At 46.9% G+C, this 20,207-nt stretch overlaps 1 protein-coding gene and 1 long non-coding RNA gene across 4 annotated transcripts in view; one reads left to right on the top strand and one right to left on the bottom strand.

The window, feature by feature from the left end:
- Positions 1 to 7,922, top strand: part of zmp:0000000760 (collagen alpha-1(IX) chain) — a 134,048-nt gene extending 126,126 nt beyond the window's left edge. For all 3 annotated transcript variants that reach the window (XM_038800642.1, XM_038800641.1, XM_038800640.1), the window contains 2 exons: positions 7,346 to 7,423; positions 7,506 to 7,922. In XM_038800642.1, coding sequence (XP_038656570.1) covers positions 7,346 to 7,423; positions 7,506 to 7,753 — 326 coding nt within the window. In that variant the 3' untranslated portion in view covers positions 7,754 to 7,922. The remainder of the gene's footprint in view (positions 1 to 7,345; positions 7,424 to 7,505) is intronic.
- The window catches only part of LOC119967745, a 320,884-nt gene that overhangs the window by 258,618 nt on the left and 42,059 nt on the right, over positions 1 to 20,207 (bottom strand). The window lies entirely within an intron of this gene.

The raw sequence follows: 20,207 nt of genomic DNA, 5'->3' as shown, positions 1-20,207 counted from the left end.
GACGACCCGCCCCCTTCCCCTGCCGATTAGCCATGTCCTGTTCCCTGCTCGCCCCGGGTCGACCCTCCCCTTCTGACCCGCTCCCCATGACGATGTCCCCCTCCCCCCACCTCTCCAGTCCTCCACTTCCCGTTTCTGGTCTTTTCAGCAGCAACCCGGTGTCCCTCCCTAACCCCCCTCCCCCCCCCCCAGGCTAGGACCCCTCCTAGCCGCGATGTACCCTCCATCGTACTCCCGTAAGTCAGCTGGTTCACGCTGACCCGGCTGCTCCTGCCACACTCCGACTCCCCCCGGCTCGGGGGGGGGCCTCCCCCCCCTTGCCACTCCTCCCTGGCCCCGCTCCAGCGCGGGAAAGGTCGCCATTGCTAGCCACGCCCCGCACTCCTCCCCTCCCCCCCTCCTCTGCCCCGCGCGCGGGAAAACAGAGGAAAGCCCGCGCTTTCGCCCTGCCACACCCCACCCCACCATCTTCAGTTCCACCCCCGTCCCCGTCCATGCCTGTAAAAGAACCCCCCCTAGGAGCCCATATCCCCGATCTGCTCTCCCCCCCCGTCCCACCTCCCCAACTTAACATTATAAATAACAGATAAATAACAAATAACAATGTACTTAACAGTCGCCCTCTACCAAACAGCATAAATAACCATAAATAACCATGAATAACCACAATAACAATAACTAAGGGAAGTTGGCAAAGGGGGAAAAAACATCAGAAGAAAAACCACAGCAAGAGTTCAAAATCCAAACAAAGAATTCAGCTGAAAGTACCCGAGCGGCTACGGCCGCCAAGTATCCCCTGGGTCTAATTCGAGTCCAGTTTCTCTTCCTGTACAAAGGCCCACGCCTCCTCTGGGGACTCAAAATAGTGGTGTTGGTTCCTGTAGGTGACCCACAAGCGCGCTGGCTGCAGCATTCCGAACCTGATCCGTTTTGCATGTAGCACCGCCTTCGTCCGGTTGTACCGGGCCCGCCGCTTTGCCACCTCCGCACTCCAGTCCTGGTAGACCCTCACCGTCGAATTCTCCCACTTGCTGCTCCTTTCCCTCTTGGCCCACTCCAGCACTCTCTCACGATCGCTGAGTCGCTGGAACCGCACCAGCACCGCCCTCGGGGGCTCATTTGCTCTTGGCCTCCTAGCCATGACCCTGTAGGCCTCTTCCAGCTCCAGGGGCGAAGGGACGGCCCCTGCCCCCATCAGGGAGCTCAGCATTTCTGCTACATATCCCGGGAGGTCTGACCCCTCCAGGCCTTCTGCCAGGCCCAAGATCCTCAGGTTCTTCCGCCTCATTCGGGTATCCAGCTCCTCAAAACGGCTCTGCCATTTCAGGTGGAGTGCCTCGTGCACCTCTACCTTTCCCACGAGGACCGTGGCCTCCTCCTCCCTCACAGTCATCTCCTGTTGCAGCTCCCGAATCGACGCCTCTTGGGTCGCCTGGGCTCCCATCAGCCTGGTGGTCGTCGCATTCATTGACTCCAAGAGCTCCATTTTCAGCTCCGTAAAGAAGCGCAGGAGAGCGGCCTGCTGCTCCTCCGCCCATTTCCTCCATTCCTCGGGTGCGCCACCGGCCGCCATTTTGGTCTTCTTCCCCCGCTTTTTTTTGGGAGCTGCTGTTGCTTTCTTTACCACCCCACTCCGGGTACCGACCATAAAGTTGGTCTGGTTCTCTTCAGGGAGCCTTCCCCCACCGGGATTTGTCCTTACAGCACCGTTGGGGCCCTCCAATCGGCCCGAAAACACCTTTGTAGCAGGAGCAGCCAAACGTGCGACTTAGCTGGTCATAGCCGCAACCGGAAGTCCCGACATTACACTCTCGACCCCTGTGTCTCTAAAAACGTCTCGATTCTTTCCATCAAATCTTTCAGGGGTGCAACCGCCCCTTCCTCGGTCCTCATGAATTGCCTTTCTTTTTTAAAGAATCTTTATTGTCACAAGTAGGCTTACATTAACACTGCAATGAAGTTTCTGTGAAAATCTCCTAGTCTCCATATTTTGGCGCCTGTTTGAGTACCCAGAGGGAGAATTCAGACTGTCCAAATTACGTAACAGCACGTCTTTCAGGACTTATGGGAGAAAACCAGTGCACCCGGAGGAAACCCACGCAGACACGGGTAGAACGTGCAGACTCCGCACAGACAGTGACCCAAGCTGAGAACTGAACATGGAACCCTGGAGCTGTTAAGGAACAGTGCTACCCACTGTGCTGCCGTACTGCCCACATCTTTGTTGACGAAACACCTCTCTAATAAAATCCATCAACTGTTGCATCTGGGGTTCTTCAACCTGCGCCGACCCTTCCTACTCTGCCATTTTTCCAATTACTGCTGCACCACAGTTCTCTTCCAGCTTCTTGGCCAGGTCTTTCACCTTCTGCCGGGTCTGGTAACCAGCAGACATGCCACTCCCGAGGAGAACTTCTCCTCCACACCTTCAACTGCACTTTTCCATCAAAATGTTTCCCGTTGGGCAGCACGATGGCCTAGTGGTTAGCACAGCTGCCTCACGCGCTGAGGTCCCAGGTTCGATCCCGGCTCTGGGTCACTGTCCGTGTGGAGTTTGCACATTCTCCCAGTGTTTGCGTGGGTTTCGCCCCCACAACCCAAAAATGTGCAGAGTAGGTGGATTGGCCACACTAAATTGACCCTTAATTGGAAAAAATAATTGGGTAATCTAAATTTTTTTTAAAAAAATGTTTCCCGTTTCAGAAGCTGTCCTATATGTGACCACTCACTCCATGGCTGCCATCAGAAGTATCTAAGGCAGTTATATAATTAAACGTTTCAATGCAGCTGTAATGCATCTGTGTCCCGAGTGAAAACCAGCCTGCGTATCCGACAAAGTGTTAGTATTCTAAAGAAGACGCTAGCTGCTTCTAGACAATCCTTTCCATAACTTTAGAAAGAAGCTATCTGCTTCTAGACAATCCTTCCCATAACATTAGAAAGGCAGGGTAAAACAGAAATTAGTCTGTAACAGTTTGGATCTAAACTATTACCCCCTTTAAAAAGATAATAGGACAGTGGGGAACGTCCGTGCTGAAGGAATTTCTGCTGTTTGAATAGAGATAGAAATAAGTGACTTAGAGGGGCAGAAATTGCACAAACTGTTGTTCTGACAAAAAAGGGTCATCAGTACCAGCTGCCTTATTAGGGTCCAAGTTGAGTAGTTCTTCTAACACCTCTGGTAAAGTGACAGGTGCAAGGAAAAACTGTGAGGACAAGAGGCACAGTTGGTATTGATGAACATTGGGGAAAACAACGAGCTCTATTATTAGCTATAGCCATGTCAAATGCCTGCCCTGCTGTAATAAAATGAGAATTGAACAGGTCCATCATACACATTTTATCTGTAACTATAATATTGTCAAAACTTCGAGAAGTAAGATGAGGAGGATTTATTCTCTAAACATTTCACAGATTGCCAAAATCTTTTGGGATTACATCCCAAAGTAGTAAATTGGTGTCTATAATAATCTGCTTTTGCCTTTCTTATAACCCGAGTACATGTATTTCTAATTTGCCTGAAGGAAAGCCAGTCTATCTGGATCATAGTAACCTTTGACATCCACTAGGCTCAATTCTTTGGTTGAAGTATGCTCAGAGTTAAACCAGAAGCTATTACAGTTTTTGATTCTGAGCTTATTTACTGGTGTATGTTGATTAATAATGTAGCTAAAAAATATCTTAATTAAATTAACTCCATCTGTGGCTGCAAAGGTCACACTGATTTGTCAGCGCTTCACTTGAGTAACTCCCAGGTGAATATCACATGACTCCCAATCTGAATTTGAACTACCGAGGCAGCTTTTCAGTGTACGTTTCTGGATAGACCCACAACCATGGAGTCTCTGACCATCATCATCACCCCAGTTCACAGACTAAGCATCCACAACAAATCCACTGACACCACCCCATCCTAACCCCATCTCCCATCGCTGGCATCGCCCCGTCCACAATCCATGAGTACACAGAAGTCTGAGCACATACCATAAAACAATATTTTTATAACTGCACAAATCAATGGCAAAATACAGAGTAAACATCTCCCAAATGACACAGAAATTAACAGCGGGGCACCTTGGTTGATGCCTGCTCCTACACAGTGCTTCCCTGTGATTTAAGATGAGGCAGCTTGCTCCATTGTACCGGTATCCAGCTGAGATGCCCATGGTTTCCATCCTTGTTCTGAACCTACCCATGGGGTCTCCTCTACAGGCTACTGAGCCTACAGGGGCAGCCTCCCCAACAAGGCCATGCAGCAGAGATTATTACTGAGTTAGAGGCTGTGGAGGTGAGTAATATCAACAGCACCCCTGAGGCACACCCCATTGTCAGCCTCTGCAAATGCCTCAGCTCCTTCACAGTGCCGTCAATTGCCAGACCTGCCCATCGCTTGACATGCAGTTGGCATTTGCACCATAGGAGATGCTGAGATTCTCACTGTTTCTGTGCATGTCCACACAGTGCTTCTACAATCAAAAGTAATACTGTATATGGCTCTCCAAGAGATTGGCCACTTTCCATAGGATCTCTTGATGTTCAAATCTCTGAGCTATGACATCACTTACACTGCATAGACATAGAATCCATACAGTGCAGAAGGAGGCCATTCGGCCCATCAAGTCTGCACTGACCCTCTGAAAGCACATCCTAACTAGGCCCACTCCCCTGCCCTATCCCAATAACCCCACCAAACCTTTGGACACTAAGAGGCAATTTAGCATGGCCAATCAGGCTACTCAGTAAGTATATCAGCACAACCAAGCCAATAGATGACTGCAGTCAATAAGCCACAATGCACATTGGGCAGCAGTCTCCTCTATGTCCTTCACTTGAGGATAGTGCTATCTAATCACCCAACTTTTCCCAGCTTCCAGCCTTGACATCACCGAGGCCTGTCACAAGGACACCCGCCTTATGTTCAGCACTGCCTCTTCAATGGGTATGAGTTTGTCCAAGTATGGCACTCCACCTCCTGCCCATGTCATCTTCCAGCTATGTGTGCACCTGTCTCCTGTAGGATGAAGGTGATATGTCAGAATGGACTACCCTTTTTAAGCTGCGCGGCATGACTTCAGGTATTGTGAACATTAATGGTGCCCCTTTCTTGTTTTTACCGCACGTGATGTTGGCTGAACACGGTGGAGCACTTGTTCTTTAATGTTATGGAGCACTGTGGACACGCATTTTCCTGAACTCATGTGAGTGCTGCTGTGTACTGTGTTAGAGGCCTGTCTCCCAGGTGCTGCTAACCACTCACTCATCTTCCCAGACCTTGTGAAATCATTGAAACGAAACACTGGACACTGATTTCTCCATTGGCAGGATCCTCCGGTTCGGCAGCTGTACAACCACGCCCACGGTTTCCCGACACCATGGGGTGGCCACAATGGGAGACAGAGAATCTCACTGCTGGCAGGGGCACGCCGTGCAGGGAAACACGGCTAGCAGAATGGAGAATCCCGTTCTGGATCTTTGTCCTTCTGATCACACTGCGATTGCTCCACTACCTCCATCAGGCCCTTCTTGTCTCCTGATTTTTCTGTTTTTCTGGTCAGGAATGAAATATGCTGCCTCTCAGCCACAACCAAGGAGGCATCAGAAAATCTGTGGGCTTTCTGTGTCACCTGGCCCGGCTGCGCTGGCCCAATTCTGTTCTTGTCCCGAGGTAGCCACCTCTATTGTCAACGGAAGGCAGAGTCTTGGCTTTCAGTCACCTTTTCAAAGGACCCTCAGTTACTGTGTACCCTTTCTAGACTTCTTTCAATCCAATTAATCGTCAAACCCCCTGCCGATCTGGCTATTTCTATTTGGAAATTATGTTGTGTCAGTGATGCACACTTGAGACCTAGAACTGAATCAGCAGTTGGATTTCAGATCCAGAATTTCCGGCCCTATATCCGCCTTTCTCTTCTCCTTAAGCAGTTCCCTTCATGGAGGAAGCAGCATTCTACCATGAATGTAGAGACTTTCTCAGGCATGTATTGCAGAGATTTCTCTTGAGTGGCAAGGAAAGTGAAATCTCTGCTTTAGCAGACCAATATTTTGCTTCATGTATAGGTCCGTGGCTCTTGTTGAAAACCCTCTGACTTTGTATAGTGTGATAGCAGAAGTGCACTGAACCACACCAGTGTTCTGGTGTGGAACATGAAATGTATAAGATTCTAAAGAGACTGGCTAGATGTTGAGAAGATGTTTCCTCTTGTGAGGAAGTACAGAACTTGGGGGGGGGGGGGGGGAAGAGTCATAGTTTAAAAGTAAAGCATCTCCATTTAAGATGGTGAGGAGGATTTTTTTTTTCCGGAACATTGTTTAACTTTGGCGCTCTCTTCACCAGAGAGCAGTAGAGGCTGGGTCATTGAATATACTCAAGGCTGAGTTAGATTTTTGATCAACAATGAGAGAATATGACATTCCCTTTTCTACTAATCAATGGCTCTGTCACCTACAGACTATTTTAATAGATGGAAAACTGTGAGACGTTGCTAACATCATTAGCTGTTGTCTGGAAGGAACTGATTACAAATAAAAGGGTGACGATGATCTTCACTGGAACTGGGGTGGGGGTTGGGGTTGGGGTCATCCTCAACCTGGTTTGATTCCCTAGTCTTTATGAAGGAGGTGATACAGCTCCCTCCTGAGTAAAGTGAAGCCTCCTTAGGCACTACTCTTGGTTCAATTCAGGCTGGGAGTTGTGCTCTTCAAAGCTAAGGCCTTCAAAGAATACTTTCCTTCTCTTCCTCTTTCACTACCTGTCCAGTTGAAACTACAGAGAAAATAGCACTGCAACTACCATTCCTGTTCTTATCAATGGCAAAGTAATTATTTCTGTGGGCAACAGAAACCTTCACACTCCTCCAGAAATTAATCAGTCGTGTTTCCACCAACTTTGCCTGAGCAGAAATAAGTCAAAAGCACCTCGGTTGCAACTTGTTGAATGGCCTTTTAAATAGCCCTAGCACCGATCCCAGCTTGCTGTTAATGCTTGTTGTCTGAGGAGTGACTAAGGAAGGCATACCCGACATATTTGTTGACAAATGTTACTATTGCGGTGTTGCATCAGCTCATCTGTGCCATCTTGACCTTACACGAGACACACCTGTATATAGCACTTCATGGGAGTAGCTCAGCATCACCACCCACAACCATGAAGTCTGTGTAACGCCAGGTGATTAAATTTTGCACCCGAGTATCGTTTACTCACTTGTTCGGTAAAAGCGCTGGACTATTTACGATATTATAAGAACAAGAAAGATGTCTGCTGTTTGTCAGCCGTATTGACAAAAGTGTTTTTGGCAAAATAATTCCTGCAAAGTGTTTCACAGTAATGCTGCATTTCTTATTTCAGGAGAACATGGAGACACAGGTGATCAAGGTTCTCCGGGTGTTGGGCTCCCTGGATTTATAGGAGCACAAGGCTCAAGAGGTAAGGTGTATTTTAGATTAGTTCCTATGCATATTACTAGCGGTTGTGCCTTTTCTAAAAAAAAATTGTTCTCTCCATGTAGGTGAGCACGGAAAGCCTGGATCAAGCATACCTGGACAACCAGGGCAACAAGGTCCGCGAGGTCACACAGGGCAACCAGGCTTAAGAGGATACCAAGGACACAGGGGGCCTCCAGGTGTGTGTATCGCAGCAGGATGTGGCTGGAATGGTGTTTCCAGCGCACCAGTTCCTAACACTGAAAATCAACACCCTCAGCCACGACGCATCCCACTTCCACAGAATTTCATTGATCAGGAAGAGTATGTTTAAATGAGATGAAAATGAACATTTTTAGAAGGAACTGAACAATTAAGTATATTTAAATATTTTTATCATGAATCCTCTTCTGAATTACATGCTAAAAATTGGATTTAAAAGCTAAATGATGAGAACTCTACAATAAAACAATAAAGCTGTGACTGTAACCAACCAGAAAGACATTTTTAAACAACTCCTACACAACTAATTCTTCATTCTTTCATTGTTTCTTTGTACTGGTCAGAGGATGCTGCTTTTAAAAAGCACAAGGTGCACGACATAAACCCAAATATTTCTGTTTATTATAAATTGATGTAAATTCAGTGGCAACAAGAATAAATCAAAAATGAATGTTCTGATGTTAGGGCACCTATAAATAAACATTCTGAAATGCAGCAGCATGATGATGTCTTAAATATTCTATTCGCAGTTCTCAATTTGCCTTGAAAAATTTATAGAGTATATCAACTTGATGACTATTTTACAAGTACACAAGTTAAATATGAATATATTGCAAACTAGGGACTTCCGGTGACAGCAGGTGGGAGGCAGCCGCACATTGGAGGGCTCCCGTTCGGGAACGGCATTTTCGGGGTTTAACGCCCGGTCCCAGGGGCAGCGAAGGCGGCAAAAGCAGGGAAAAGGCACAGTGAGAAAAGTGGCTGAAAGTCCGACGGGGAGTGGAAAGGTCACCGCGGGGACAGCAAGGAAAGTGGAGGCTGGGGGACCAGGGGAGGCCGCATTGCCCACAGCTGAAGAAATAACTAAGGTGATGGCCGTGGAACTCGAAAGGCAGTTCACAATACACTTGGAGGCGATGAGGAAGGAGATGGGGGTGGTATTGAAAGTGCTGGTGGAGGAGGCAATTGCCCCAGTGAGGGCGGCAGTATTGAGCGCAGTGGCGGAGGTGCGGGAGCAAGGTGAGGCGCTGAAGGAAGTGGAAGAGGCATTATCGCAGAACAGCGATCAACTTACCTCGATGGGGAAGGAGATGTGGAAGGTGCTGGAGATCAACAAGGGTCTGCGAGCCAAAATGGACGACTTGGAAAACAGATCCAGGCGACAGAATCTGAGGATTATGGGTCTGCCCAAAGGAGTGGAAGGCCCAAGGCCGACTGAGTATTTTGCTATGATGTTGGCAAAGCTATTGGGGGAGGGGGATGACCCCTCCCGATATGAGCTGGACAGGGCTCATCGGTCGTGGAGGCCTGTACCAAAGGAGAGTGAGCCGCCAAAAGTAGTGACGCTGTGTTTTCGTAGGTACAGTGTGAAAGAGAAGGTCCTGTGCTGGGCAAATCAGAAGCGGGTGGTGCAGTGGGCTGGAGCTGGTATACGCATATATCAGGACTTTACGGTGGAGCTGTCAAGGAAGCTGGCTGCCTTCAGCCGGGTGAAGAAGGCACTGTACGTCAGTAAGGTGCAGTGCGGCATAGTATACCCAGCTAAGTTGAGGGTCGTGGTAGTCACCACTAGTAGTATTATATATATTACGGTAAGGCCCGTATAATAGAGGTACATGGGTAAATCCCTGCCTGCTGGCTCCGCCCAGTAGGCGGCGTATAAATGTGTGCTCGCCGGTGCTGCAGCCATTCTGGTTCCAGCTACAGGAGGCACAACATCTTTGCTCAATAAAGCCTTGATTATTCCACTACTCTCATCTTTGTGGTAATTGATAGTCCATCAAGGTTGACCTAAAAATCCAAGGACTTTTATTTTGGGACGGGGGAAGCAGTGGAGGAGTTTGCAAAGGCAGATGGACTGTGGCTGAATTAAGAAATGGTCATGTACCGATGTAGCCTCATGTAACTGTATTTTTTTCACTGCGTGCTGGTGTATGTGCTAAATAAACCAAAGTTGTATATATTTGGACAAGGGAAGAGATGGGACTTCACTTCCAATGAGGGTTCTTTGGGGCTTGGGTGTGTATACAGGGTTTGTGTGCTGAAGGGGATTTCTTGGTTTTCCTGGAACCGGGCAAGAGGGAAAGAGACCCGGGCGGGGGCCTCCACGCTGGCCGGTTTAAGCCGGCCAGTGAACGGAAGTGAGGTGGGGCGGAGGGGCTGCGGCCATCGGAGCCTGGCAGAACAGGTTTCGAATACCTAGGCTGAAACTGACAAACAAATAATATATGCACAAGTGCCAGACAATGACAATCTCCAAGAGAGAATCTAACCATCGCCCCTTGATATTCAATGCCATTATTATCAATGAACCTCCAACTATCAACACCCTGGAGGTTACCATTCACCAGAAACTCAACTGGATCAGCCATATAAATACTAATTTTTTGTGATTTATGTGCCAGGGCACCCAGATCCCACTGTAGGATAGAGTTACTCAGGATACTGTCCTAGGCCAAAACACCTGCAGCTGCATCAGCAATGACCTTCCTTCCATCACATGGTCAGAAGTAGGGATGTTCACGGATGACTTCACAACATTTAACACCATTCACGACTCCTCACATGCTCAAATGCGACAAGACCTGAATACCCAGGTCTGATGTGAGCCATATCCAATCTGCGGGAATGTCCAATACAGCCCGCGTGATGATGGAAATAAAAAATATTAATTTGGAGGGTGTTTTTGTACGAACTTCACTGGCATGCCAGTATTTTGGAGGACCACACACTTAAAACCCTTATAATCCCCTTTAAGGCTCTTGTAGCTCACTTTTCATCCTGTAGGTGTAGCTATTGCCTCTGTCGCTGAGACAAGACTAGGTAAATGCAACGCAGCCAGGGTTATTGCACGGGACTTCAATGGCACAAATTATGAGGGACTTCAATGGGCCACATTGTGCAGGATTTCAATAGCGCAAATTGCACGGAACAAACTTAGCTAGCCAGCTTTCCAGCCTACCTCCAGTTCTACAATTACTAGCATAGGCTACATTATCATAATTACTGATAATTGGGATATATGCAGAGATTTAAAATTACACGGAACAGACTTTTGGCCCACATTAAGACCTCTGTCCTCAAATCTGGCCCGCCACATCAAATGAGTTTGACATTCCTACCCTAAAGGCTGTCCATAAGGCATAAGTCAGGAGTGTGATGGAATATTCTCCCCTTGCCTGGATAAGTGCATCTCCAACAACACTTAAGAAGCTCAACATAGGGCAGCATTAGGCGCAGTGGGTTAGCCCTGCTGCCTCACGGTGCCAAGGTCCCAGGTTCGATCCCGGCTCTGGGTCACTGTCCGTGTGGAGTTTGCACATTCTCCCCGTGTTTGTGTGGGTTTCGCCCCCTCAACCCAAAGATGTGCAGGGTAGGTGGATTGGTCATGCTAAATTGCCCCTTAATTGGAAAAGTGAATTGGGTACTCTAAATTTATTTTAAAAAAGAAAAAGAAAGCTCAACATCATCCAGGACTAAGCAGCCCGCTTGATTGACATGCCTTCCACAAACAATCCCTCAATCACTGACACATAATAACAGTGTATACCATCGACAAGATGCACTGCGGAACTCACCAAGGCTCCTTAGACAACAGCACCTTCCAAATCCATGATCACTACCATCTACAAGGACAAGGGCAGCAGACACAAGGGAACACCACCACCTGGAGGTTCCCCTCCAAGCCACTCATCATCCAGACTTGAATCCATGAATCCATAAATATCTCTTCATTCACCTGAGGAAGGAGCAGTGCTCCGAAAGCTAGTGTTTGAAACAAACCTGTTGGACTTTAACCTGGTGTCGTAAGACTTCTTACTGTGCTCACCCCAGTCCAATGCCGGCATCTCCACATCATCCAGACTTGGATATATATCATTGTTCAGGTCTGTGGTTTGAAGTGTGTCTATTTCAATGCCAGGAGTATACGAAATAAGGTAGGGGAACTGGCAGCATGGGTTGGTACCTGGGACTTCGATGTTGTGGCCATTTCAGAGACATGGATAGAGCAGGGACAGGAATGGTTGTTGCAGGTTCCGGGGTTTAGGTGCTTTAGTAAGGTCAGAGAAGGGGGCAAAAGAGGGGGAGGTGTGGCGCTGCTAGTCAAAGACAGTATTACGGTGGTAGAAAGGATGCAAGATGGGGACTCTTCTTCCGAGGTAGTATGGGCTGAGGTTAGAAACAGGAAAGGAGAGGTCACCCTGTTGGGAGTTTTCTATAGGCCACCTAATAGTTCTAGAGATGTAGAGGAAAGGATGGCGAAGATGATTCTGGAAAAGAGCGAAAGTAACAGGGTAGTTGTTATGGGAGACTTTAACTTTCCTAATATTGACTGGAAAAGATATAGTTCGAGTACATTGGATGGGTCGTTCTTTGTACAATGTGTGCAGGAGGGTTTTCTGACACAATATGTTGACAGGCCAACAAGAGGTGAGGCCACTTTGGATTTGGTTTTGGGTAATGAACCAGGCCAGGTGTTAGATCTGGAGGTAGGTGAACACTTTGGAGACAGTGACCACAATTCGGTGACCTTTACGTTAGTGATGGAAAGGGATAAGTATACCCCGCAGAGCAAGAGTTATAGCTGGGGGAAGGGCAATTATGATGCCATTAGACATGACTTAGGATGTGTTGGTTGGAGAAGTAGGCTGCAAGGGTTGGGCACACTGGATATGTGGAGCTTGTTCAAGGAACAGCTATTGCATGTTCTTGATAAGTACGTACCAGTCAGGCAGGGAGGAAGGGGTCGAGCGAGGGAACCGTGGTTTACCAAAGAAGTGGAATCTCTTGTTAAGAGGAAGAAGGAGGCCTATGTGAAGATGAGGCGTGAAGTTTCAGTTGGGGCGCTTGATAGTTACAAGGAAGTGAGGAAGGATCTAAAGAGAGAGCTGAGACGAGCAAGGAGGGGACATGAGAAGTCTTTGGCAGGTAGGATCAAGGAAAACCCAAAAGCTTTCTATAGGTATGTCAGGAATAAAAGAATGACTAGGGTAAGAGTAGGGCCAGTCAAGGACAGTGGTGGGAAGTTGTGTGTGGAGGCTGAGGAGATAAGCGAGATACTAAATGAATACTTTTCGTCAGTATTCACTCAAGAAAAAGATAATATTGAGGAGGAGAATGCTGAGACCCAGGCTATTAGAATAGATGGCATTGAGGTGCGTAGGGAAGAAGTGTTGGCAATTCTGGACAAGGTGAAAATAGATAAGTCCCCGGGGCCGGATGGGATTTATCCTAGGATTCTCTGGGAAGCCAGGGAAGAGATTGCTGAGCCTTTGGCTTTGATTTTTAGGTCATCATTGGCTACAGGAATAGTGCCAGAGGACTGGAGGATAGCAAATGTGGTCCCTTTGTTCAAGAAGGGGAGTAGAGATAACCCCGGTAACTATAGGCCGGTGAGCCTAACGTCTGTGGTGGGTAAAGTCTTGGAGAGGATTATAAAAGATACGATTTATAATCATCTAGATAGGAATAATATGATTAGGGATAGTCAGCATGGTTTTGTGAAGGGTAGGTCATGCCTCACAAACCTTATCGAGTTCTTTGAGAAGGTGACTGAACAGGTAGACGAGGGTAAAGCAGTTGATGTGGTGTATATGGATTTCAGTAAAGCGTTTGATAAGGTTCCCCACGGTCGGCTATTGCAGAAAATACGGAGGCTGGGGATTGAGGGTGATTTAGAGATGTGGATCAGAAATTGGCTAGTTGAAAGAAGACAGAGAGTGGTAGTTGATGGCAAATGTTCAGAATGGAGTTCAGTTACGAGTGGCGTACCACAAGGATCTGTTCTGGGGCCATTGCTGTTTGTCATTTTTATAAATGACCTAGAGGAGGGCGCAGAAGGATGGGTGAGTAAATTTGCAGACGACACTAAAGTCGGTGGAGTTGTAGACAGTGCGGAAGGGTGTTGCAGGTTACAGAGGGACATAGATAAGCTGCAGAGCTGGGCTGAGAGGTGGCAAATGGAGTTTAATGTGGAGAAGTGTGAGGTGATTCACTTTGGAAAGAATAACAGGAATGCGGAATATTTGGCTAATGGTAAAATTCTTGGTAGTGTGGATGAGCAGAGGGATCTCGGTGTCCATGTACATAGATCCCTGAAAGTTGCCACCCAGGTTGATAGGGTTGTGAAGAAGGCCTATGGTGTGTTGGCCTTTATTGGTAGAGGGATTGAGTTCCGGAGCCATGAGGTCATGATGCAGCTGTACCAAACTCTGGTACGGCCGCATTTGGAGTATTGCGTACAGTTCTGGTCGCCTCATTATTATAGGAAGGACGTGGAAGCTTTGGAACGGGTGCAGAGGAGATTTACCAGGATGTTGCCTGGTATGGAGGGAAAATCTTATGAGGAAAGGCTGATGGACTTGAGGTTGTTTTCGTTAGAGAGAAGAAGGTTAAGAGGTGACTTAATAGAGGCATACAAAATGATCAGAGGGTTAGATAGGGTGGACAGCGAGAGCCTTCTCCCGCGGATGGAGGTGACTAGCACGAGGGGACATAGCCTTAAATTGAGGGGTAATAGATATAGGACAGAGGTCAGAGGTGGGTTTTTTACGCAAAGAGTGGTGAGGCCGTGGAATGCCCTACCTGCAACAGTAGTGAACTCGCCAACATTGAGGGCATTTAAAAATTTATTGGATAAGCATATGGATGATAAGGGCATAGTGTAGGTTAGATGGCCTTTAGTTTTTTTTTTCCATGTCGGTGCAACATCGAGGGCCGAAGGGCCTGTACTGCGCTGTATCGTTCTATGTTCTATGTTCTATGTTCTATGTTCCTTCACTGTCTCGTTGTCAAAAGTCTGGAACTCCCTCCATAACAGCACTGTGAGTGTACTTACACCACATGCAGCGGTTCAAACAGGCAACTCATCACCACCTTCTCATGGGAAATTAGGAATGGGCTAGGAATGCTGGACTGGACAGCGAAGCCCAAAACACTTGAATGTATTAAAAAAAAGTAATGATCCACCCCCTTTGATGCATTGTAGTGTCTCCAATCCAAGTGAAGTTCCTGAAGCTACAGACACATTCTGTAGACATGGTTCCTATGATCACACTGGTGTCCACCACATACTACAGCTGCAACACATCACCCGCCCTGTCATCCTTACTATGTTTTAATTAATGTTTCTTGTCTTGCTTGTGATTATACCTATTTTAGTTTATAATTGAACTACCCTTATTGAAATTCCCTACATTGGTGGCAGGGATGGGCTAAGGGTGATGATAGTGAACTAGGGGCGATGCAGGGAATTGGGGTTGACAGGGGAGCTACAGGTTGTCTTGGGGGGAGGGGGAGCGATTAGGAATGGGAGCTGGCCAAGCCGGAGAAGCTGTGAGTATGTTTACTACTGTTGGTGTAGATGGCTGTTCTTCTGGACAACATCTCCACCTGCTGGGAGCAGAGGAGCAGCCATAAATAAAATAGAAATAGTGGTGTATGTTCTGGGCAATCACCTCAAGTTCCTGACTGACAGGTTCTGGCGGAGTTATCAATATAGATTTGAACGTATATGGGCTGCCTGGGAGTTGTGCCATTGCAGCCCTCAATAACGGTGAACTACTGAGCTTTCACCAACACTAGGGCTGCAAAGTCCAGATCATAAACTGTTCCTCTCTTCATGGCTTCTGTTAGACCTGCTGAGTATTTCAACAACAACTTATATTTATATTGCAATATTAATGTAATAAAACATAGCGAGGTGCTTTCTGGGAATGTTATAAAAGAAAGAAAGTACGACACTGAGACACATAATGAGATATTAGTCCGATGACCAATGATTTGGACAGAGGATTTTAGGGAAAATTTTTATGGCGGAAGGTAAGGTAGAGAGGCAGAGACGTTTGGAGAGGGAATTCCAGAGCTTCACTCCCAGGCAACAGAAGGGCCAAAATGCTGAAGCAATTAAAATCAGGGATGCTCAAGATGCAGGTACGATAGCGATGTTTACGAGGCATCTTGACAAATAGATGAATAGGATAAGAAGAGGACCCTGGAAGTGCAGAAGGTTTTAGTTTAGACGGGCATCATGATTGGCACAGGCTTGGAGTGGCAAAGGTCTTGTTACTTTGCTGCACTGTTGCCAGAATTAGAGGAGCAAGTATTTTGCTTAATTTATTTTAACGGGATGCCGATCCCGAATTGCACTTGATAAAATGATGGTGAAACACCTTCTTAAACCACTGCTGTCCATGTGGTGTAGGTACACTCATAGTACTGTTAGGAAGGGAATTGAGGATTTTGAACCAGCGGCAGTGAGGGAACTATGGCGTAGTTCCAAGTTAGCATGGTGTGTGGCTTGGAGCGGAGCTTGAATGTGGTGGTTCCGATGTACCTGCCCTTGTCCTCCTAGGTGATAGTGCTTGTGGGTTTGTGAGATGCTGCAGTACATCCTGTACATGGTTGTGTAGCCATCTGAGATGGCCACCTGCAAAGGACCGTGGGAATTATGGCCAACCCAAGACTCAGATACAGAGCTTCTTGTATTTTAAACGCAGGTAGCTAAACCTGATTGAAACCCCCACTTATTTGCATTTTAATGGCCCGTTCCCCAGAACAATAGGACCCCAATCAAAAAATCCGTACAGCCACAGACTGATTGGCGCCATTCCCTTTACTCAGAGGGCCCAACTGCCAAGGTCAATGACCACTAAGGACCCGCCCAGCTACCAAGGTACCCGCCCCTTTATTGGCCTAAATCGAAGACAGTGATCAGAGCCCTTCGAACTATTGGGTTCAAGGTTAAGGACCGCCCCAAAGAGCATGAAATCCCAGAGGGATAAAAGGGGACACAGCCATGTGTTCCGTCTCTTTTGAATCCGGACAGTGCCAGCCTCTTTTGGGATTGGCCTGTGCCCACACCAATCGCAGAATAACGATCAGCCAGCCAAGTTCAAGACCAATGATCGCTACCTGACGGGTGAGCCCAGCAGAGACAGAGCCACTTCTTCGAATCAGCCACGCGAGATCAAAATAAAGGCCTTATCCATCTGCACAGCGCCGGTCGCTCTTGTTATAGTTCAGGGTTTAGAGAATCCCAAAGTGTATCATGGAGTTCACCTGACCCACAACTTTTGATCGATTGTGGTATGGGGACCACACGGCCCACTCTACAGGTGTGGTACAACAGAAATGGAAACGTGTTTTTAAAAACAAAACAGTGTTTATTCTATGAACTCAAGTTAACCTTTCTAAAACAGTGAATATCTTAGCAACCATTAATTCAAATACACCCCCCCAAAGAATACAACACTAAGTAATCTGTATGCTGTTCTTTTAACATCCAAAAGACTTAACAGACCTCTAAACAGAAGCACATCAGGGTATACATTCAATACTGAAAACATTTATAATTCTGAATTCACCAAATGATTAAGATAGTCTTTGGATGGCAAACTTCAGATGCAGGTCATTGAAAAACACAGACACACCCAAGCTTTTTCTCAAACTAAAAAGCAGAAGTAGAGCTCAGCTCCACCCACACTCTGACATCACTCCAGTAACATGAGCAGATCCATTTCTTAAAGGTACTCTCACATGACACCCTGAAGTTAAGTATAGGTTATTGTAGCTGATAGGTGTAGTTTAACTCGTAGTAAATATTGTGTTTACATGGCGAAGTAATCCTTGTGTGTGTAAATAAACCATCTTTTGAACTGACTAACTGGTTGTGTGGTCGTTTGACCGATATAAGGGAAAGACATGGTTCACCGAGACAAATAGAAATACCCACAGTATTGGCGACGCTGTTGGGACATGCCATCATATTATGAATAGAACCTCATTATTAAAAAGGGCAACATTATTGGCACCTCAGACGTGACTCAATTAGAAGTGACTTTGTCACTCCGAGAGAACCCATAAACTTTAAATCCAATTGCGTGAAAGAGAAAGAACCACAAGTGCAAGCCCCATATCGACCAAATAACCGAATTTCGGAAGTGTGCACTAACCTGCATGAGTGCCTAACAGGGAAAGTAACGTGAACTCGCTAGTATTGTGTAAAACTATCGAGAGAATTGTGAACCGGAAAATAGCTTAGGCCATACCCGCTGTTCGACTCACCACCTTATTCCCCTGTCCCAAATTAAAGGTAGGGAAAGAGAAGTTAAAAGTAGAGCAAGAGATATTAGAGGTAGAGTAAAAGAGATATTAGAAGCAATGGCCACTAAGCAATGGAACATTTCATGAACCCACAGGAACCCGAGGTCACAGCGACCAACAGAGCAGAGCAATGCCCCATATGGGAGGAAGAGTTGAGGAAGTATTTAAAGGGGAAAGGATGGCCCCTTTGGTCCAATTTTTGTGCAAATGATGAATCAGGTCCAGGAAGCATAGGACAAACTTGGTGGGACAATCTAAGTGAGTCATTAAGAAAAATGTAGCAAAGGTCCGAAAGCCGATGGCAGTAGTGTCCTGTTTGGCACAGTTGTGAGGCACAGAGGAGGGTGTGAAGACACTCCATAGGCAGTTAGTTGAGAAAGAAGAGAAGAATGAGGGAAACAGTAGCGAAAGCGAAAAGATAATCGAGCAACTCCGGGAACAGTTAGCAGCTAAAGATAAGGAGATGGCTGATGTGAAAAGTGCACACCAATCTTGTTTAATTCACCTTAGCAGCTTTCAGACCCGGTACGATAAAGCCTACCAAGATACACAGCGTGCAGTCCTGGTAAGAGAAGAGACAGAACAGCAGGTAGCACAGTTAACGAGTCAATGCGCGGATTTAAAAGCAGCTTTGCGAGTGCTCCACGGAGGATCAGAGACAGAGTACAGTCGACCATGCAAAATGCCGACAACAGATAAAGAAGTTACAGTCACTGCTCTCAGTGCAGAATGGATTTAGGTATACTTTTAGCCAGAATTTAGATGAGGAAGATGCCCCCAATTGGCAAGAATTAAACAAAAGCGCCCAAAGATATGTAGAGGACACGGGAATAGACAGATAATTGGCTGATTTGGATTTGTCCTGCTTTTTGTAGTCAGGTCATATCTGGGAAATTTTCCACATTGTCAGGAGATGGCGTAGCTATACTGGAACAGCTTTGATCTAGAGCAGAAGTCCTCAATACCTGACTGGATTTTCGGTCCCCCAGCCACTTATTTCATGGTGCCATGCCATGCTGGTGGAGAGATTCTCTACTCCCGCTGCTTGTCAATGGAATTTCCCACTGACCCCCACGCTGCCGGGAAATCCGTATGCAAGGATGCACTGCTGGCAGAAACAGAGAATTCCTACAATGTAGAAGGAGGCCATTGTAGCCCATCAAGTCTGCACGACCCTCTGAAAGAGGGCCTTACACAGGCCCACTACCCCCCTACGCCCGTAACCACACCTAACCTGCATATATTTGGATATTATGGGGCAATTTCACATGGCCAAATCGACCTAACCTGCACATCTTTGGACTATGGGATGAAACCGGAGCACCCGGAGGAAACGCACGCAGACACGGAGAGAAAGTTAAACTCCACACAGACCGTCACCCAAGGCCGGAATTGAACCCGAGCCCCTGGTGCTGTATGGCAACAGTACTAACCACGGTGCCACCATGCTGACAATGTTGTCAGCACCCATAGTCTTCTTTTTTAATATGTTTTATTCTCCTTTTTCACATTTTCTCCCAAATTTACACCCATCAACAATAAACAATAATCAATAACAAATATGTCAATCCCCATGTCAGTAGCAACGATCCCATCCTCCGAACAAACCCCAAACATTAGCCCGCATGTTCACACATACAAATGACAAAGAGGAATTAGGAATCACCCATAGTCGCCATTAACACACACAGCCCCCCTCCCCTCCCACCCACACGCCCCAATTAATATTTGGTTATCCAGTTCTTGAAAGTGCATAATGAATAATGCCCATGAATTGTAGAACCCCTCCATCCTTCCCCTCAGTTCAAACTTAACCTTCTCAAGAGTCAAGAATTCCAACAGGTCTACAGCCACACTAGGGCACAGGGTGGAGAGGTTGCTCTCCAACCTATTGTGGTAAACCACTGTTGCACCTGTATTAGGTGATGTACGGTAGGACCTGTACTACAGGTTCGCTAGCAGTCTCTGCTTGCTGCATAAATATGCGTGTCCTCCAGCTAGCAGCTGCTGTGGGAGGACACACATCTTATAGCAATAAAGCCACAGTTGTATCCAACCTTAGCCTTTGTACAATTGATCGTGCATCAATTTATTGCAGTAAGATTTTCTAAAAGATAGACCTCCGAATCAAACCAGGTCACCTACAGCTGGATCCGCAATCAAGCGACGCCAAAAAGGACTTTAATCACTGGCTAGCTTGCTTGATATCAACTCAGCGACCACCCCTCCGACGGAAGCTCAGAAGATACAGATCCTGTACTCAAGGTTGAGCTCCAGCGTGTTTCCGCTGATCCAGGATGCCCCGAACTACACAGACGCCATGGCGCTCCTCAAAGAGAACTATGCACAGAATACAAACACGCCAGGCACGTACTCGCCACTCGCTCTCAACTGCCTGGTGAGTCCATAGAAGACTTCGGGGGGGCCCTAATTCCACTCACCCGGGACTGTGACTGTCAGGC

The sequence above is a fragment of the Scyliorhinus canicula genome, chromosome 6 (genome assembly GCF_902713615.1).
Source record: "Scyliorhinus canicula chromosome 6, sScyCan1.1, whole genome shotgun sequence".
NCBI lineage: Eukaryota > Metazoa > Chordata > Chondrichthyes > Carcharhiniformes > Scyliorhinidae > Scyliorhinus > Scyliorhinus canicula.
The sequence above is the reverse complement of the archived record's forward strand: the minus strand, read 5'-3'. Positions and strand labels throughout refer to the sequence as shown.